We start from the raw sequence: 19,568 nt of genomic DNA on the forward strand, positions 1-19,568 counted from the left end.
CGAAACCGTCAAGTTTTTGTATATGGTTATATTTTTGGCTTCGGCCAACGAGCCGTCTCGACTAGACTGCGGCAAACGAGCGGAAGGAGCAGCCCTGGGTTTAGCAAAGCTCTACCGTGCAAACACGAGTGGAGTGGCGAGCGTTCTACCGCGGCTGCCGGTGGTGGTGAGGCCCCTTTGTCGCTCCCCCCCGCTCCCTGTGTAGTGGTCGTGGGTCTTCACCCAGTGAATAAATTCATGTGTTAGCTGTAAAAATAATGTCGAACCTATAACATTTTGTACAAATAACCTGACAATGATTTCTGTACATTTACAACAAAACGAATAAACAAAAACAAAACAAAACAAATTTGTCCTCAGGTTACATTTGCCATTGCCGTCCGTGTCGTCCACAGGGCTGCGGCGCGGCGGCAACGGTGAGCGCCTGGCGGGTAGGCAAGAGAGGAGGCTGTGCGCGCGGGTGTCGTGCGGGTCGGCCTACCCGCAGGTCCGCAGGCGGCTGCGGCGGGGCATCAAGGGACTCGCATCCGCATCAGGAGAGTGAGAGAAAGAGCGAGAGAGAGTGAGAGAGACTGAGAGGGAGAGAGAGAGAGAGAGAGAAGGAAAGGAGAAACCAGGACAGGGCAGAGGCGCAAGGCAAAGCGCTTGTCCGTATACACCTCCAGGACCCCCGCCACCCTCCGCCCCCCTCGCGCCAGTAGCGTGGCCGACGATCAATAGGGATCGCATTCTCATCCCTGCTTCGCAGCAGGGTGGCGCCGAGAGGGGGCGGGGGAGTCACTACACCCCCCCTCTCCAAAACAGCTACTATTATTTCCCATGTTTATCATCGCCGTAATCCCAGGCCGCGGTGTCGGCAGGTGGGGCCGGTTGGGTGCCCCGGAGGAAAGCGTGCTGCAGCTCCATGCCGCCGACCCGAGGAGGCGCCCACGCCCTCTAAGAGGGAGCCTCCGAACGTTCCGCGCCAATCGCAACGCAACGCGCCGCACACGGCCGTCTCCTCGCCTCGCGGTAAAAGTGACTGCTTGGTTTCCAAGCAAATCTGGTCATTTCTAAGCAAAATGTGCTTGGGAACCAAGCACTTTTGCTTGGAAACCAAGCACTTCTGCTTGGAAACCAAAGAGTCACTTTACCGTGCTTCGCCACCTCCCTGCCCCTCAAATGACTATACGCGTGTAACTGCCTGCATTTCATTTACTTGTGATGATTTTGATTCGACTTGCGCCTCATAAGTCCGCTGTGCACATTTGGCTTTATTATAATATTACTAACAACTGCAGCCATTTAAACAATGATGACTGCGCACTGCACTGTATAAACAGAAATCACACTCTGGAAACCCAAGCGTGTACTTGAATGAAGAATATTCTGCATACCAACATGTATGCAGAATATTCTGTGTACTTGGCAAGTACACAGAATATTGTGTGTGCTTGGTCAAGTACACAGAATATTGTGTGTACTTGGTCAAGTACACAGAATATTGTGTGTGCTTGGTCAAGTACACACTAAGTCTCCTGCATAAATGTATGGAGCTAAATCAAAAGAAAAAGTTGTCGAAAAAATGCAGTGATTTTTGTAAGAGAGTCGAGAGGAGTATGTGTCATGAAGCGGAGTGACACGGTCCCCCATTCGGATTCACTCTACATGGTAATTGTTTTAGTGGCAGGGCGGCACCACCGCCGACCGACTGTATCGGACCCCCCCCCCCCCCCCCCTTTCCCCCTTCTCAATCCCCCCCGGTGCCGCAGCCCAGCAGCGCTGCCGTTGCTTTTATTGCACTCGCTCTGCCCGGGGCGCCGAGTGGCTCTCACAGCTTCCTATCTGGCCGCTGTTTTTCTCATTTTTTCCCTCTTATTACCCCCCTCCCTCCCCTCCCCTTTTCATTCCTCCGCGGGTGCAAGAAAACAAACAGTAGTTGGCTGAGGGGGGAAAGAAAAATGCACGGCGTTGAAATACAACGGTATGCACGCGAGCAAGAAGTCAATTCAAAGCGATAGATCTTTTGATCATTTTCAAACCAAACGCAGCAGACGTACGGGCGCCGGATGTCGCCACATTTTTTCTCCCTTTAGATATTTTTTCGTAGACTTTATTTATCCGACTTGCTCCTAATAAGCTAAGGCATCGCCCGGCTGGGCGTTTCGGTCCGACCGGGACTGAAGAGGGCCCCAGAAGCCGTACGAACGTCTTTTCTGTGCCATCGCTCAGATAATATTTTCGTGGAGAGAGACAGGAGGGAGAACAGCCGTGCGACATTCCCATGTCAAGAAGGGGGCGTAAGCGGATTCCACGACCTCAGGGAAAATAGGTACAACATGATGTGTCTGTTGTCGCTTCGACAAAAAGCATTGCACCATAGCCCAAGCCCAAATCTGCGACAGGACAGGTATTCCTTACTATTGCCCCTTTCTTACCCCCCCCCCATTTTCCTTTAGTGATTGGATCTTTAAATTACAACAAGGGGGCTTTATGGCTAATGAAACGAAACCGTCAAGTTTTTGTATATGGTTATATTTGCCGATGTTATTTGGGTTCAGTCATCAAAAACGTTGTGCCAGTCAGAAATTTTTGAACGCAGCTTGCGTGAGCGTGAGCCATACCTCCCTCTCCCTGGTTCATGATTTTCCGCAGAGGTCGTGAGAACACGGCTTGTGCAAGCTGTCAGCTATGGCCTCTACTCCGTTCTCACCGAGGCCCTCCTCGCCTGTCCCGCTGCAGGGCTAGGGCTACGCTCGGCTACGATACCATAGACCACTACGTAGTGGCCATAGCGCCGAGGAGGGGACCCCCTAACTCCCCTGCCTCGCCTCTCCCCCTCCCCCGCTGCAGGGTACACGCCTCTCCCTCCTCCCCTAGCACGGTGGGGAAGGAGTGGGAATACGAGAGGAAGAGGAGGGGGGGTTGTATCGACTCAATGCAGTCTGCGGCCTCTCTAGACAACCTGGATCGCTTCCGGTATGAATCACTCGTGTCTTCTGCTAAGCCAGAGCCTATAAGGCCCGCCCCCCTCCCCCGACTGCGGGGGGCAGGGCCGCGTATGGGCGAAAGGCGGGGGAGAGACCGCACCACAAAACGACAGTGAAAAGGGAAGTTGGGTGAGGAAATGATAAAATTGGATATTTGGTCGTGGAAAAAACAAAGTACACTGTCAGCACACGTAGCAGACCCTCTGGCAAAAGCAGTGGTGGTGCGTCATGACCTTTTTTGTTTAAGCAGTGTGGTCGTGGGTCATCCCCCCCCCCTTTCCCCCCTTTACGTCTGTTCGCTGTCCTTTCCTTCGTTTTAGGAGGCAGCAGGCCAGGGTCTCGCAAACATTTGGACGTGACTGGGGAGGGGGGAGTGAGGGGCAAGAGTCCCTCCTCTCGTCGCGACCACTTTAATTTGATCATCTAATTTATTGGAGCCCCGTCCCGCTCCACCAAGTTTTATTGCCAGACGGAGCGGCGAGGAGCGGCGAGGAGCGGCGTGGAGCGGCGTGGAGCGGCGTGGAGCGGCGTGGAGCGGCGTGGGAGCGGCGTGGGAGCGGGGTGGAGCGGCGTGGAGCGGCGTGGAACGGCGTGGAGCAGCGTGGGAGCGGCGCGGCTTTTACTTTGAGGGTGCCTCTCCCCTCCCGCGCTGTCCAGTTTCGCTCGGCCAGGGCCCGACCCCGGCACGCAACGACGATAGGGTGGCGTCGCGTGGCGTTGGGGTGGTGAGGTAGGAGGAGGAGGCGGAGGGCTGGGAGTCATGGACAACCGCGTTTGTTGTGCACCCCTTCCTTTATTTCGTGCGCCATTTTCGCCCAATTCAGGTACAAGAACAATTAATTTGGCTCCTAGGTTTAGATCTCGTTCTCGTTGCCAAAAGAAAAAAAATTACACACACCCAGAAAACTAGTTTCTTGATTCAAGTGCAAAGCTGACACAAGATGAAATTCACTATTGAAACAAGGCAATACAGTCTTTGAAATAAGATTTTTCTCTTATTCGAAAGAAAATCACAGATTGTTTCAAGAGTAAATTTGATCTTGTGACAGCGTGCACTTGAGACAAGGAAAAATTTACTCGGAACAAGAAACGATTTTTCTGGGTGCAGATCGAGTGCAGATAACCAAACGTCCAACCATCAAACACTTGCAAGTAAGTGTTCAACTCAGTAGTTGTGTTCAACTCTTGTGTTGAACACTTCCCTACTTCCCTGCGTTAGCCCACTACAGTGTGGGAGGGGCTGTTCAAGAGAGGACTGGAAGACTTGCAAGCAGAGCAGAACCACTTGGTTAAACACTCGCAAGTATTCAACGGACAGTTGAACACATACAAAAGTTGGAAGGTTGAGCACCTGACTGCATGTTTCAGACGAAATTTCATATCTCTCTTTTTGAGCGGTGTCGGCTAACGCAATAAGTTTGTGCCATTCCTTGCCGAAAAGTGAATGACACGCCTTAAAAAAGCACGCAATGTATAGAATTCTGACAAAACTATTACTTTGTTGGTTTTTCGATGTGTTTTTTTTTCATTCCGAGCCACTTGCGTGATCGGATGTCACACTCACGCCCGCACGCCTCCCTTTGGATGTTGTTGTGGACCTGGGCCGGCCGGACGGGCCCAGCCGGCTTGTCTGGTGGGGCAACCCGTCCCCAGGGCAGGGCCCCCGTCCGGCCCGGTCAATACACCCTCAGCACGCCCACGCCACGCCATGCCACGCCACGCCACGCCCCCCGCAGCGCCTCCAGTGCCGACACCTCTGCAGGCCAGCAGGTCGGTGTTTGGGTCGGGGCCATATAACACTTCCAGGCCGGGGGGCACCGCCACCGCGCCACGGGGGGGCGTCACGCTGAGGGGGCGGGGGCGGGCCTGGATACTCCATCTGACAGGGAGGCGGCTGAGCTGGGCCTGGGCCGGGGCAGGGGGGGGAGAGGGTTGTTTTGGCGGCAAAACGTCTTATCAAATCCGGCCCGGCCGCTGGGGCCACTTGGACGGCGAGGCGAGGCGATACGAAGCGAGGCGCGTAATGCGAAAGGGAAAGGGGCTGGGCCGGCTTGGGCCTCGGCCCCATGGGGTTCTGGGGCCGCCGAGGCCCGCGGGCCGGCCGGGGGGAAGTCCAGGTCGATGGTAATCGCGGGCAGGTGAAAGGGGAAGTACTCGGTCATTCCGCGAGCACCGCGAAGCGAATCTCTGTAGTTGTGTCTTGGATCGTGCTAAGCTGTTTATAAATAGGACATTCGAGGTCATTGCTACTGATTCGGTGTTGGGGACACCCCTAGCTATGCACGCGGCGGTTGCTTGGGCCCACTCCAGCGAGGTCCCCGGCGCTCGGGCTCGGGCGCCCTCGCCCTGCGGCTCTCTGGGCGGGCCGCTGTCTCCACACGGCTGCTTGGCGGGCTGGCCTACTCCCAGCGTCACAGGCGCTACCATCAGCGTCGCCTCGTGAAGCGCTCATTGTGTCGACACTTTTCGGCCTGCCATTAGAGCATCTTCAGCATGGGTGAATCGGATGAAGAGGAGTCAACAGCAGTCCACTTCAGATGTTATCCCTACATAAATCGAAGTAGGCAGAGGCATAGTCTGTGCATTTGGCGGGAAAAATATACGTATGCCCTTAGCTCACCTGTGTGGTTGCCATTTTCGGAATAGTCCTCGTGGTCCTCGGCCGGGGAGGGCCCGTCGTCCTCGTCGTACTCGTCGTGGTGCAGCGGCGAGCCGGGCCCGGCCCGTGTCATCGTGCAGCCGAGGCACACGAGCAGGAGCAGCAGCAGGAGCGGGCGTGCGGGGCGGGGGCGGCCGGGTGCCGACGGCCAGGTGTCGCGCCCCGGACCAGGCCAGGGGACGGGGGCGGGACACATCTCATGGCTCACGCGCGCCCTGCACCGTCGCTACACTGTCCCGGGGCGGTCCCGGGGCCCGCGCCCGGCCCCGCTCGCCCTGGGCGGCCTCATGGGGGGCGCCCTCGTGGCCTGGCCGCGCGGGATCACGTTGGGCTGCAGGACGGCGCGTGGCGCGGGGTCCACGACGACGTCGGCGGGGAGGATGCTGTGGTCCCCGCTGGTCGCGGCGGATGCCTCGGCCACCCCTTGAGTGCACACGCGGACCTGGCTGGCCTGGGCTGTGCCTGGGCTGTGCCTGGGCTTCGCCTGGGCTGCGCCTCGGCTGCGCCTGGGCTGTGCCTGGGCTGCGCCTCGGCTGCGCCTGGGCCGCACTCGGTGCGCGCTACGCCGCGGCTATCGACGGACTGAGCGGGCGAGGCGTGGGCCTGGGCCAGGCTCCACTCCGCAGACACAGCGTGCTGCTCTGCCGTGCTACCCCATCCCCCCGAGCGCCCCGCCACCCTCCTCCACCGTCGTCTCCACCCTCGCCGGGGCCCGCCCCCCACCGACCCCCCCAGTCGATGCCTCCCAACCCCGCCGCCCTAACAGGACGACCCCAACCATCCCCCGGGTCTGCTCCACCGCTAAGACCCCCTCCCATTCCCGCTGTACCCCGGCCCTGTTCAACGCATGCGCCCGCTGCCCGTCCGCCGCCCCCCACCGACCGTCGACTGTCCGCCGGTACACGCGGAGCCCGCGGGGCGTAGCGGGTGACTCAATCGAGTACGGCGATAGTCACCGCTGTGTGTTGCCTTGAGCAGAAGGTGTGGCTGTGCAGGCTGTACCGCTTTACCAAAGCGCCGTCATCCAAGAGTAAGTTGAGATCATTTACCACACGACACCAGACTCTTGCAAGCCTTCGCACCTCTGTGTTTGGGTGCACACACCACAACACAGCCAGACAGTCGCATAAGTGCTCCCTACATCGTGGTGCCACCACAAAAAATGTTCCCCGAGGTGTCGAAGTGACGCGACGGAAAGCTGCTCGACGACCGTTCACTTGCCCGACGCTCCCGCTCTTGGGTGGGCCGCCGTCTTCACACGGCTGTTTGGCGGGTTGGCCTACCCAGCGCGTGGCAGGCGCTACGCGCTACCGTTAGCGTCGGTTAGCGTCGCCTCGGGAAACGTCCGCGCGGACCCTAATGGATCTCCCTCCAGTCGTGCACCACACGCTCCAATCAATGACGATTGACCTTAATCAGGATAAGAAAAGGCCGGAATATATTTAACAGCATTATTCCAGTGTTCCAGGAACCTGGTTAGCGTTCCGAAATATTTTTCATACTTAGGCGTACCTTGTCCGATATGAAAAGTAATAGCGAAATAAACAAAACAAAAACTTGATACAAAAACAGGTTTGGGAGATTGCGCCGACGTGTGTCGGCTGCATGTATGTCGCAACTCAGATCCAGGCCACAGGTAGCAGGTGCAACCTTGCTTGCATTCATTTGCTCCTCATAAGACGAACTCTCTCTCTATCTTTTGGAACGTAAGTTTCGAATTTCATTCTTAAAACTATAACTCCTTAATTGTGTTGTCAATTTACATTACCTCAAAGTAATTTGATAAGTAGGGTATGCAAGTGTGCTCAGTATTTTTTTTTTGACACTACTAGTTTTTTTTTTTTTACTTTTCGATTGTCTTCTTTGTGCCTAGTCATTGATTTGTCTGCTGTCAGTTCTGTGAGTCTGGCAGGAACTCAACTGTCAAGTTAGGAAGTAGGGGCTAGTTTTTCTCACTTCTGCCAATGTCCGCTCTATATTTGTTGGAAGAGAGCTAATTACCCTCCGCTTACATTTCAGGATACCTAGAACCATGTCAAATTTCAAAGAAGGATTTATTACATTGAACTATGTTCCAACACATGTTATGACATGGGGTGGTTGGATTGATGAACCTAATGTCTTATCAAAGGAGAAAGAAGTCCTACTTTTGTTCACGGGTAACCCTGGAGTTGCCATGTTCTACTCTGAATTTCTTCAGCAATTGCATGACAGGTTAAAGATGCCTGTCTGGGTCATATCACATGCTGGTCATGAGCTTCCTTCTGGGTCCGGGTATGTAAAATTGAATCTGTGAAAGAACTTCACTAATTTAATTAAATTCAAGTAAGTGTATTAAAATATGCCTATATTTCATTTGTAGGTTGATTCCAAATCTTGATAAGAATCAGCAGCTATATGATGTTGAGGGACAGATCGTAAACAAAAAGGAATTTGTTAAGCGATACATACCAAAAGGGTGTAAGATTCATCTTCTAGGACATTCTGTCGGAGCATATATGGCTCTACAGCTCCTGAAGGATGATGATGTAAGTACTTGCATGTTCTTGAGTTAAATTAAAAAATTTCACTAGTAATGGCATTGATCTATGTGTTCTGTTTTTATTCAGTTTGCTGAACAAGTTCAAGCATCGTATCTCCTTTTCCCTGTTTTGGAACACATTGCCGACACTCCAAATGGACGTTTCCTGAGTAAAGTAGTGGTTCATATACTTTGGCTTGTGTACTTCTTGGCAGGAATATTTTTTGTATTGCCTAAATTTGTTCAAATGTCTCTTCTTTTCCTGTATCTTAGGCTGTTTGGAACAGGCACAAGTATAACAGTTAAGCATGCTGTTATACAGCTCATTAATCCAAAGATTTTACGAAGTGTTTTTTCTTTAGCTTTAGATGAAATGCAGGTAATCAAAGAACTAGATGTGGAACTTATTAATAAAAGGAAAGGAAAACTTGTTTTGTATTATGGGGACCATGATAGATGGGCTCCTGTCTCCCACTATGAGAAGCTTATCAAAGCTGTTCCCGGTGTACAAGCTCAAGTGTGTCAGAAAAGTTTGGACCATGCATTTATGTTGTGTAAGCCATCCTATTTGATGGCAGAAGTTGTTGAAGAGATGGTACAGAAAAAACGGGTAAATAAGTAATTTTTTCTTTTATGGAGGGTTTTGTACAACATTAACTTGCTCAATCTTCTCATAAAGTAATATATCAGAATTGCTATAAATTTGATATTTTTGTTCCACGTTAGTATTCTCTTTAGATAAGTGACTGTGCTTTGTGTAGTGTGTGCACCTGCATTCCTGAAAGAACAACGAAGTTGTGATCTCTTGCACCATGTGAAGTTCAATTATTTTTTCTTGAATGCAATCTTTTAGCTTGATTCTCTACTTAGATAAGAAATAACTACCTATTATTTGTAACATCAGTGGTCCAATCTGAAACTCTCTATTTGTAATCTTTAAGGTGGCATGATGTGGTCATGTTACATTCAGTTTCGAGTGTAACTTTGAGCAATATGAAAAATTTTGTTCTCCTATAAGCTGCGTCAACATAAAAGTGTTGCTTGGGTTGGCCAAGCAGTCCTCTCGTCTGGATATGGATGGATATGGATACCTTTCCTATGGTTACGGATACTGTTACTTTTCCTTGTGAAGAAATATTAGATAAGACTGTGTTTTAAGGGTAACCCACAATCACAGACAAATATACAGTAACAGTTTATTATATTCATCAAATACAAAATATTAATAAAATTGCTAACAGACAAACAAAGAATATTTTTAAGCAAATACCTACACACTCTGGATGCATGGTAGATTCTTATTTGAAGTTTATTTGGAAGGCACATATAAACAAAAAATCAAGACACCACTTACAGAATGTCTGCACACGTGATTAATTTGTCGTTTTACAAGCAAATTCCAACCAAATTACTAAGAAAGTGGAATGGTACAATCACCACCATTGTTTTTTTCCATCCATAAAAAGAGGTGAAACTACTGTCCTGTTTTTTACAGGAACAAATCAATTCAGTCTTCAATTTTTTACAATACAATAATGAATTTTGATCAGCATCATTGACTGGCCAAACCAGTGATTGTTGACTGAGTGTGCCTACAGTGATTAAATACTGGAACAAAATAATAAAAATGAGATTAGCCTCCGTTTTCAACATAATTTGACGTTCAATGACAACAAGGTTTCAGTAGCAATACAATGCTTTACATAAACTAAATAAAATGCAAAAGAAGAACATTATTTCTTTATTTTTAATACTACAGTAAATCAATTGAAGAGTTTTACACCCTTTACGTAAATGAAGCTTTGGTAATTACTCTTTAGAATAGAATAAACAAATGGAAAAGGTTTTTCTGACAATATTAGATACCAAACTTCCAGGTGAGCGTTAATATGAGTTAAAACAACTGGTCAAAATATTCTTGGTTGATATCACGGAGCACTGTAGTACCTAACAACCCAGCACAAACTGGTTTATAATTAGTCAATATTCAACAAAAATGTGCGCAAGTCATACATTGCAAACTAACAAAAAATAGGGAGGAAAAGAAAAGAGACAGGGAAAGAAAGCAGTGCAATAAAGTCAAAAGAAATAAAACTAGAGAAACATATGAAATGAGATATAAACAATTGAACAAGTAATTATTGTGGGTAATATCAAAAGTAACGAGCTGAGTTTGAAACTTTTCAAAAAATACCTGGAAACGATCTGTATGTAGCTTGTGGGGCACTAAAGAATAAAAGGCACTACTTCAAGTTCTTACATACTACAAACAAAACTTGGAAGACAAGGTTTTAACACCATTTTCACCTAGACCTAGCTTGCTCTTCACACAGCCATTCATTAAAAACCACTTTGCACTGCCTAACTAGGAACCGTAGACTATTTAAGACTTCAATAGAGCTTCCTAAATACTGTGCTTGGTGGTAGCTGCTTATTAGACAACAACCAAGTTTTATGATGAAACCACTACTTGACCTCAGCTGTAAATCATCCTGACAAAACAAAGTCAAAATCAAATTCAAACATGGTACCGTACAAAGGATAGGTGTAACCATTGATGTGCTTCATGCATCCTTTGAAGTCCAATATGATGGTTGTCCATGGGAGAAAACAACAGCTTGAAAGATGCAACTATCAAAAGTTAAGTTGGTAAATATGTAACTTGCAGTAACTCAAAACAAAGACTAGATATGATTTCGTATTAAGACTGACAAAGATGCCTGAAGTATTGGTTCAATGCTTCAAATGATTTGCTCTTGTTACAACTCTTATCTGATAATCAAGCAATTGGACTTTAAATTCCAACAAATCACAGAGTACTCAAGTAGAAGGTACAGGACATTCAATATGCGAAGCCATGGTAACACCAAAACTGATTACACATCATCTCAACAAATGCTAAATCACAATTAATGTCTTTCAAATCTGTCAAAGGATTTCAATTCCATACAAGAACATTCAAATTAAACATGTTGAGTTAGTAGAGTGATTCACAAAATACAAAGCAAGGCACTCAAATATTTTGTGGAAGTCACTTAAAAACCTGTGAAACAGAGCCTAAAACAGCTTGATCCAGGTAATTTTAAGTACTTCATGAAGAGGAGCTTTAAGTTATGTACTAACATCCACTTACTGTAATGTATTCTATATGTGAAATTGAAATCCTTATTTTGGACAGTACACCTACAATATGAACCAATGCACACAATGTCAAGGTTTTACATGTTGGAATATAAATTTAATTACAAAAAATCACATGCTTAAACCTTGGAAACAATAACATTTGAGAAAAGTATTTACATGTTTAGTTTTTAACACTTTCACTCCCTACAAATTCAATTTACACAACAGATATGTTCCAAACTGTTATACTGTACTTGGTAAAAATTGTCTTCATTTCAAAAATAAATCAACTCTTTCTAGGAAAGACTATTGAATAACATACTGTAACACTAAAGCCATTGATCAAAGCCACAAGCTCACATAAGGAATTAAAGATATCAGAAACCCTGGTTTTCCAATGCTTGGCTCAAATGAGAAGTTTTCTTTACATTGTTGACAACCCCACATAATACCATTGAAAATAAATACTGAATACTCAGAAAATTAGCAACCAGCTTATAACAATAACAAAATGCAGAAGCACTAATTATTCTGAGTCTCAGGAAAAGCACTTATTTGACTTACAGAATAACACTACATTAAAACTTTTTTCCTTTCATTTTATACTATAGTATTTAATATGTGTGTGTGTTCAGCAGTGATTAACAAAGTGCATGAATTACTATGCAGCAAAGATAGTAATTTAATGGTTACCAACTACAGGGGTTGAGCTTATAAAAGTGAATTGCCATACCTGATGGAACATAAGGGAAGAGAAATATCCTTTATCCAGCCAGACCATATGTACGTACTTAAACTGTGATATGACTTTAAAAATCCAGTCTAATGATGGACGGCAAAACTAGATTTGAATGACAAGCTACATTCAGTCCATCTTGAAAAATGTATTTTCAACAAAATGCAATATTTTTGTACTCTAACATGCACCTTATGTTAAAGTATAGAGTATTAATAAAAATGCCATGTATAATGCTCATAACAATTTGAAAAGAAATGTCAGTTTGTTTTACAACCATACTACATAAACTACCTACACATTTTTAATGGTTGTTAAAGCAAATATTAACAGAAATGCAGTTGTTCTCTAGTTTACAAAACATTTTCATCAGATAAACTGATGACATGAGCATGTCATGAGATACTCAAGAAAGTGTGGTCCACTCAACACAAAAAGAGAAATCCAACAGTCTTTTACTAAAGATTTGTGATAACAGTAATTCTTCTGTTCCTAACCTGTTTATCTGAAACTCTACTATGTGTGTTTGTTTCAAGCACCAATAATAAAAGCACTTAAAGTAGATCAGAAATAAGAGGCAAAACTGACAGATTGCTACCAACACAGATCCCCAGGTGGTTAGCTGAGCTTGATGACTGAATACAACAACTACAGCTGTGTCTTCACTGTCATGCCTTTGAATTTACCTAGAAAAAAAGACTTAGATTAAGAACAGTTTTTATGATAAATTGAAATTTAGAAGACCACAGTCAAAATACATTTTCAGTCAATGTGAACTTAAATCTGATAGCACAAAAATAATAAGATTTAAGAAACTCAAAGCAATAGAAAGTAGTGAGGGGATGTGTGTCCTAATTAACAGCCATGTCTTATCTGGGACTCGAACCCAGACCCTCCACACTGAGGGCGACACAAAAAAGAGCTATGCCCTCTTACCCTGCTTGTGTAGCAAACTAAATATTGTAGTCAAAGATCAGTGCTTTCTGCCATGCTGTCTACTCTTGGTCGAGCAGGAGGTGGGGGTGGGGGAGGCTGAGGCCTGGGCGATCTTGGCCATGACCCATAATGACCACCGCAAGGTACCAGATTTTCCCCTGACACATGAAAGCGTTGCCATACTTAGTTAGAATATAACTTTGATTAGTTTTTCATGCTAATACAATACACAAAAACAGGTCAATAACATCCATCTACATAAAACACTTAAAAGGCTGAAAATATTATTGGAGTGCAAAAACTTAAGCAAAATGAAATGAACTTTTTTTAAACATTAACTTGCAGGCAAGGTCATTATCAATATTTGCAGAACAAGATAATAAAAAACCAGGAAAATAAAAGAACTAATAAGTTAGGAAGCTAAAAACAAAAAAAGTTAAAACTATACTGCAAAATAAATCTGTCCTAAACTAGCAAAATAGCATTTCTTAATCAAACATCATGTATTAACAAACCAGATTCTGGATTGGCTGCATGACTAGTGGGCTGAGAATTAACTGAGATTCTATCAGCGGCTACTGGTACGTCTGGTTTTGGTGGCCTTTCAGGTTTATCTGCAAGGTAAAATTTAAATTTACAATTACAGTATTCCAGATGGCAATAATCAATAAATTGAATCAATCCATTCTGATCAATGTGGAACTTACCAGTATGTATTGTTAGCTGACTTGGTCTCCCACTGAGAGAAGCTGATCTTTGTAATACTTGAGGTTCTGAAACATTTTCTGATCTGCCTCCAACATGTACAACAGACACCTGTTGCTTTTCACAAGAAGTGGGTTGGGATTTTTCAGAAGCAATATCCTCCTAAAGAAGATAAAATAAATGCAATGATTCAAGCTTAAAAATAAAGATACTGCAAAGATACCACAAATTTTGAAAGATAACTGTTTCTACTTTACCTGGCCAAGGTTTCCAGGGTTACTAAACTCCACACAGCCCTGAAGGGAAGTTGACATGTTAACAATAGTGGTGGTTTCTTGAGTGGGTTTAGTAAGGCGAAATGATGAACTTAAGGGACGCTGTAATGTAGCTGGTCTTTCTGGTACAGCAGGTTTGTGAGCGGCATCAGAGAGAGCACCCTCCAGATTAGTTCGACGAAGTACAACAGTTGCAAATTCGTCTTCAGCTGTTGCCAAAGGAGCTAGGCCATTGCCATTACCTGAAAGAAAATATATTACTATGAAATATACAAAATTGTACACCATATCAGATTAGTGGTACCGCGCATACATATGATATACTTACCCTGATTGTCACCCTTGTGCAACAAGGTAGTTCTGGGAGCAGCAACAGGTGTTGGTCTTTGAGGACGTTTCTTTTCTAAAGTCCCATAAATATTATTTGGGGTTGTTGCAGAGCAGGCAATAGAAGTAGACTGTTTTCCTTCACCATCATTTCCACAAGGATTATCACAGACAGTACTGGCAGGAAAAGAGGTTGAATTGGAAGGATCTACTGCAAAGTGCTCAAACCCAATATGAACTGGGGTTTTAAATGTTTCCTGATCAGATGTATCCACCTGCACAACAGAGATATGTAAGGATCTAATAATAAAATTTGATATTTGTCACAATAAAAGATAAGAGGATAGTTCTGTTATATACCGGTGCAGGATCAGAAGACAAACAACTGGCAGGATGTGCTGAGACTTGTTGAGCAGCAGTAGCCTTTGTGTTTGAGCCAGAGAGAGTTTTATCCTGAGGCAACACGGGTGGTGGTGGTTTAGCAGGTTTCTCCACAAGTCTTGTGATGGGTGGTGCATTAGCAGGTGGAGGAGGTTTGCCGGGTTTCTCAGATTTCACTGATGGTGTTACCGAAACAGTAACATTACCAGTGTTTGAAAAAGCAGCTTTGGCAATAGTAATAGTGGTAGTGGCGGTAGAAGTGTTAGCAGTGGAATGATTGGTGTTCACTAAAGTTGGTGGTACTGGAGCAACAGGCTTCTTCTTATGGCGAGTCGCTGGCTTTGGGCTGCCATGTGGGGGACTGTAAAATAGATAAAAAAGAACTTTTAAAACAACAAACAAGCAATGCCAATAGCACACGATGTAATCATCGTTTTATATCCATACCTATTGTTCAAGTCAGATAAGCTGCTATTTGACTGTGTGCGCTGCATGTCCCCACCAGCTGAAGTATCAACAAGCTGAGCATCAGCACTACTGTTGCGAGTGTGTCCTGGTTGTGGTGGATTAGGCACACCATTCACTAGTTCTGCAGCAGCTTCTCTAGATAATGTTACATAGAAATCAACCTCTCCTGGGAAAAACCAGTCAGCAAATGTGACTAAAGAGTCAACGATCACACTACAGAAGTTAGCTGTGCTCATATTCATGCCTATGTTGTTCGCATCCTGACTGTTAGTTGGGCTCCAAATCAAATTGGGAGCAATGACTATAGCCACATTTTGTGGGCTCATTTTGTTTACGTCTTGATTCCGACAGAGGGCGGCAAGGAACTTCACTAAATATCGCAGGTTGTCTCTGTTAGCCTCAGGTAGTTTCTGCACAACTGACCACAAGGCTTGAAGGCGTGTATCATTTGACGAAGATACCCTAGCTGCTGCCATCCACTCATCATACAGAGAGAAAGTCATTAAGGGTTCAGGAAGTTCTCTAAGGTAAGATTTGAGTACTCCCCCAATTACATGTGGATCTCGGTATTCAAGAGCAGTAGGGAATGACAAGCAGCCTGCATCGAGACTCAGTTTCATACGCCGTACTTTTGAAGAACCTAAAGAACAGAGTAATCATAAGTCAAAACTATGTGAGAAAACAACAATGAGGGATATTAATTATAAGGCATATTGATTATCTACCTCCAGCCACTCTAAAAAGGCCCTCTTCTTCCATTCCAATTTCCAATAAAGAGCACACACACAGCTCAATAGGAAAAGCTATTTTTCTAGCTGTAACTCGGAGGTGCTCTTCCAAAGGGGATCCAAAGACTGGCCTGATGTCACTATCATCTGAAATACATATTTTGAAGCATTTTGAGAAAGTTCTTAGCACTTGCAAAGCATACAGCATGGTTTACAGCAAGGAAGACTTACACACAACAGCTTCTAGATCGGGTAAAAAACTATCAAGGACAGATAGAGCTTTTTCGTGATATGATTTCTGTAGTCTTGCATATTCTAAAATGGTTTTGGCTAAATCTGCTTCCTTAGCTATTAATTGAAACATCTCAGATGCAAGTTGGTCTCTGCATTGTTCTACTTTAAGTTCAGCATCTTCCAGTTCTTCTTTTATTGAATCCACTTTTGATGTGCCAGCTTGGTTTGTGCTATGTTTAACAGCGGTTTGATATCTGAAAATGTAGTTCAAGGCACTGTTACCTTGCAACATTGCATACATAGGTGCCTACTAAACAACAATTATAAAAAAGGAAGTGGAAATAACCTTGTACGAGCAGAATCCATATCTAAAATTAATTTAGCTAAATTTCTCTTCAATTTCTGAATGTTTGGAACTTCTCCTTCAGAAACTGCATGCAATGATGTGACCACTTTTTCTTCCACACGCGCTTCATGATCAACAACTTCATTAGCAAGAGCTATTTGCAGTTTTCCACTCTCTACAACAACATTCCTAAAAACAGAAAACAGCATGTTTAAGTATTACAGATTTCAGATGATAACATTTGCCGAAGAAAACTAAAACTGAGAAGCACTTACACTAGAAGACCATCATCTTCATTTCGATCACCACATTCGAGCATTGACATACCAAGAAGATACTCAGCACTTCTTTTCTGTAAATTGAATTGGTATTTGTAGATAAAAAGTATCTAAAGAAACGTCAAACATTATAAAATTAGAAAGCATGTGTAATGCTCACCAGTCTTTTCTCCTTGATTGCATTTGCATCCTGTCCTTGTGCTAGCAGACTACTAGCCAACTTTTTGCTTGTATTCTGACAGGCATTGCGTATAATTTCAACCCGTCGATCAGCAGCTTGAAGATCATCGGACAAGACTTCTGTTTTGCCAGCTCTGAAATAGCATGCATTATGTTAGAAAAACACAATTGGAAAGAACTACACACTGACTTGTATGAGGGAAACAGTCTGGGACTGAGTACACACAGACAAGGCCATTACCTTGAAAAGGTCTGGTCAGCCAGCTGCTTCACACGAAAGAATTGTTTCTTCATGGTGCTGGTAACATTTGGCTTACATTAGGTAGGTTTGCAATTCTTCCAAATTTTTCATATACACACCATGTCAGATATACAAACTACAAAAATTGAGTCTGTTTAACGTTCACCGTTGAAACCTACAAAAGAACAGAATAATAAGAAACAGGAAAATAAGTTTAAGTGTCGTGCCTCAAGCAATGCTGTTGTTGTTATTAGTCATGTGTTTCTTTCACAATGGTCCACTGTCAAACAAACCAACCACTGACAGTGTCCTTGTAACTAGAAATCAAAAACCACAATAAGAGACTCCAAAAGGTTGTACTTCTGCATATCTGAAATAATTGAAGTTACTTATTTTCTAATTAATACAGGGGAAATGACGTTTGAAGCTAAAATAATAAGTAAGCTTGACCCTGCAAACTAAATGGCAAAGGTGAAAGAGGTGTTAACACACCTACTTTGTCATTGAATCAAAGTTGATTAGATGGGAACTTCAGTACAGATTTCGAATGAGGGTGCAGTTCGCGTTTAACAAATGACTTGATAAAACCTATTTTTGAGGTATACACAAGAATGAGTACTGAATGACGGACTTGTTAGGCTTAATGGGGCTTGGCAGGTAGGCAATGTCTACTCTGAGGTAAGATAATAGCCACTACATTCTCAAGAAGAATTAAAGGTAAAACTTATAACGACTTACCTGTCGATACGGAATCATTCTAAAGATTGAAACACGCACTTTCATCTAGTTATTGACAATTCAATGACAATTTAAAAACATTAAAGATCTCGTTCTTGATACCAATGAGAGATCTAGGCTCCCAGATTATTCATCATTTTCCGTTCTGCTTTTGTTTACAGCAGACTGTGTGGTCACATTGGTCAGAATGACGACGACGTGAAGCAGACGATGCATGGCAGAAGGAGCATCATGATCGCGTTTCTTCGTCAAAACCTAGAAAACGCACTCTAAACGCGATCTGTTTGCTGTGAAAAGTAGTTAACCATCAAATAAAGCAGCTTTATTCAACATTGAAAGAAGGTGCCGGGGAACGCAGGGAGAAGAAGAAAAACGCTTGTTTACCAAAACAACTGTCGCGCACCATCGAAGTTTAAAAGGCGGCGGTCTGAAGGCACGAGCAAAAACAAAATGACGGGAGGCGCGATGTAGAGACGAGGCTACATGGAGGTTGGACTTGTCCTGTCAGTTGGCCGCCGACTTTAATCGCAGTTCGACTTGACGCGCAGCGCCAGCCGGTGCGGCCACCACTCAGCCTCACCATGAACCGCGCCGACCTGAATGTGATCCTCCTGGGATTTGGATTTATGTTCGTCTTCACGGCGTTTCAGACCATGGGCAACATAGAGGTAAAGTCGGGAAACGTTTTCCACCTTAGAATTCTATGCATGAACCGCCGTTCATTAAGGTGTGTCGGTGGCGCCTGGTAGCGGCTGCGTTGCTAGACTACAGCCCTAATCGGAAAACCTTGCTACCCTTCGCTCAGACTAGATTCGATCCCGGGTTCCTCTTTGCTGTATAGGTTATTATTTCAGCTGTCAAAAAAGTTGTCTTTTTGTGAATATTCGTGTGGAGTGACTGTGTTTGTTGCTCCGGGAGCAACTGCCGCGTGTCACACCTACCGCGGCCTTTACCCCGGTTGTTCCTGGAAGGGTATAGAGGCGCTCTCATCATGACCGACGTGAAATATCGATGAGGTCGGCAGCAGTCATGAAGGGGACCGGCGCACAGTAGAACCCCCGCCCCCCTGGTCCATGGTGCCTCCGCCACGCCCCGCCACGCCGCTCGCCGGGGGCGCCGCCCCCAGCATCCGACGGCCCGCCGCCCCCGCCCATTGATCCAGTGCAGGCAGGGGGAATGCCGGGCCGGGTGGGTGCCCGCCGCCCCCTCTACCTTAGCGCCCCTCTCTCTCTCGCACCCACTGTCGCACCTCACTCGTCGTGAGAGCGTCGAGAGGAGGAAGAAGCTGGCGATGGTCAGATCGGCCTTACCGGCTGAAGGGATCAAAGACCCCCCAATCTCACGGGGAGCGGGTCAACAAGTCGCGCGGGTCGCCTACTTCCAGGCGTTATTCCACCGCGACGCGGTCGAAGGGAAGCGCGAAGGGCGGTCTGCGGTTGCGGTTTACCTTTGGTTTACCGTTGTTTGGCTTTATGAACTGTACCCACCCCAAGAAGAGCCAATGCCAAACGACAGCACAGCGACATCTAACAATTTGAGGGGAGTTGGGAGTTCTTTTCACCCCTCTTAGGCTAACGCGTGCAGGCTGGGGGGAGGGAAGTCCCGCAGCAGCTCCAAGAGACGCGAGAGGAGGGAATGCTATTCGCGGCGCCTTTCGCGCCAAAACGATTTGGTAAGCGGCCGTCGGCGGCAGAATCGTTTCCTGCCCACACATCGCGGGGCC

At 45.8% G+C, this 19,568-nt stretch overlaps 4 protein-coding genes across 8 annotated transcripts in view; 2 read left to right on the plus strand and 2 right to left on the minus strand.

Moving 5' to 3' along the window:
- Window positions 1-6,253, minus strand: part of LOC113214159 (uncharacterized) — a 39,709-nt gene extending 33,456 nt beyond the window's left edge. The window contains exon 1 of one of the 2 annotated variants that reach the window (XM_052270433.1): window positions 5,590-6,253. In XM_052270433.1, coding sequence (XP_052126393.1) covers window positions 5,590-5,824 — 235 coding nt within the window. In that variant the 5' untranslated portion in view covers window positions 5,825-6,253. The remainder of the gene's footprint in view (window positions 1-5,589) is intronic. The other variant, XM_052270434.1, reaches the window with a different exon arrangement.
- Window positions 6,254-6,517: 264 nt separating this feature from the next.
- On the plus strand, window positions 6,518-9,402 carry LOC113211611 (lipid droplet-associated hydrolase). Of its 3 annotated transcripts, none has more exons than XM_026430036.2 (4): window positions 6,518-6,658; window positions 7,648-7,902; window positions 7,991-8,156; window positions 8,238-9,402. In XM_026430036.2, the coding sequence occupies exons 2-4, from the start codon at window positions 7,661-7,663 to the stop codon at window positions 8,769-8,771; spliced, it is 942 nt and encodes a 313-aa protein (XP_026285821.1). In that variant the 5' UTR covers window positions 6,518-6,658; window positions 7,648-7,660; the 3' UTR covers window positions 8,772-9,402. The 3 variants fall into 3 exon arrangements, with proteins under 3 accessions (XP_026285821.1, XP_026285818.1, XP_026285819.1); XM_026430033.2 differs by lacking the exon at window positions 6,518-6,658 and adding an exon at window positions 7,137-7,334; XM_026430034.2 differs by lacking the exon at window positions 6,518-6,658 and adding an exon at window positions 7,436-7,563.
- Window positions 9,332-18,140, minus strand: LOC113211610 (rho GTPase-activating protein 44). Of its 2 annotated transcripts, XM_026430031.2 has the most exons (15): window positions 17,846-18,139; window positions 17,108-17,282; window positions 16,847-17,000; window positions 16,684-16,760; window positions 16,409-16,597; window positions 16,060-16,316; window positions 15,826-15,975; window positions 15,080-15,740; window positions 14,612-14,993; window positions 14,253-14,526; window positions 13,907-14,166; window positions 13,652-13,811; window positions 13,460-13,558; window positions 12,945-13,102; window positions 9,332-12,694 (listed from the first exon to the last, which is right to left on the minus strand). In XM_026430031.2, exons 2-14 carry the CDS (start codon window positions 17,158-17,160, stop codon window positions 12,975-12,977), a joined length of 2,844 nt encoding a protein of 947 aa, XP_026285816.2. In that variant the 5' UTR covers window positions 17,161-17,282; window positions 17,846-18,139; the 3' UTR covers window positions 9,332-12,694; window positions 12,945-12,974. The 2 variants fall into 2 exon arrangements, with proteins under 2 accessions (XP_026285816.2, XP_026285817.2); XM_026430032.2 differs by lacking the exon at window positions 12,945-13,102 and having other exon boundaries at window positions 17,846-18,140.
- Window positions 18,141-18,306: 166 nt separating this feature from the next.
- LOC113211625 (UNC93-like protein MFSD11) overlaps window positions 18,307-19,568 on the plus strand; it is a 50,187-nt gene continuing 48,925 nt past the window's right edge. Inside the window, exon 1 of the mRNA XM_052270417.1 lies at window positions 18,307-18,513. Coding sequence (XP_052126377.1) covers window positions 18,427-18,513 — 87 coding nt within the window. The 5' untranslated portion in view covers window positions 18,307-18,426. The remainder of the gene's footprint in view (window positions 18,514-19,568) is intronic.

This window comes from Frankliniella occidentalis, unplaced genomic scaffold (assembly GCF_000697945.3).
Source record: "Frankliniella occidentalis isolate FOCC.00 unplaced genomic scaffold, Focc_3.1 Scaffold123, whole genome shotgun sequence".
In the NCBI taxonomy this organism is placed as follows: domain Eukaryota; kingdom Metazoa; phylum Arthropoda; class Insecta; order Thysanoptera; family Thripidae; genus Frankliniella; species Frankliniella occidentalis.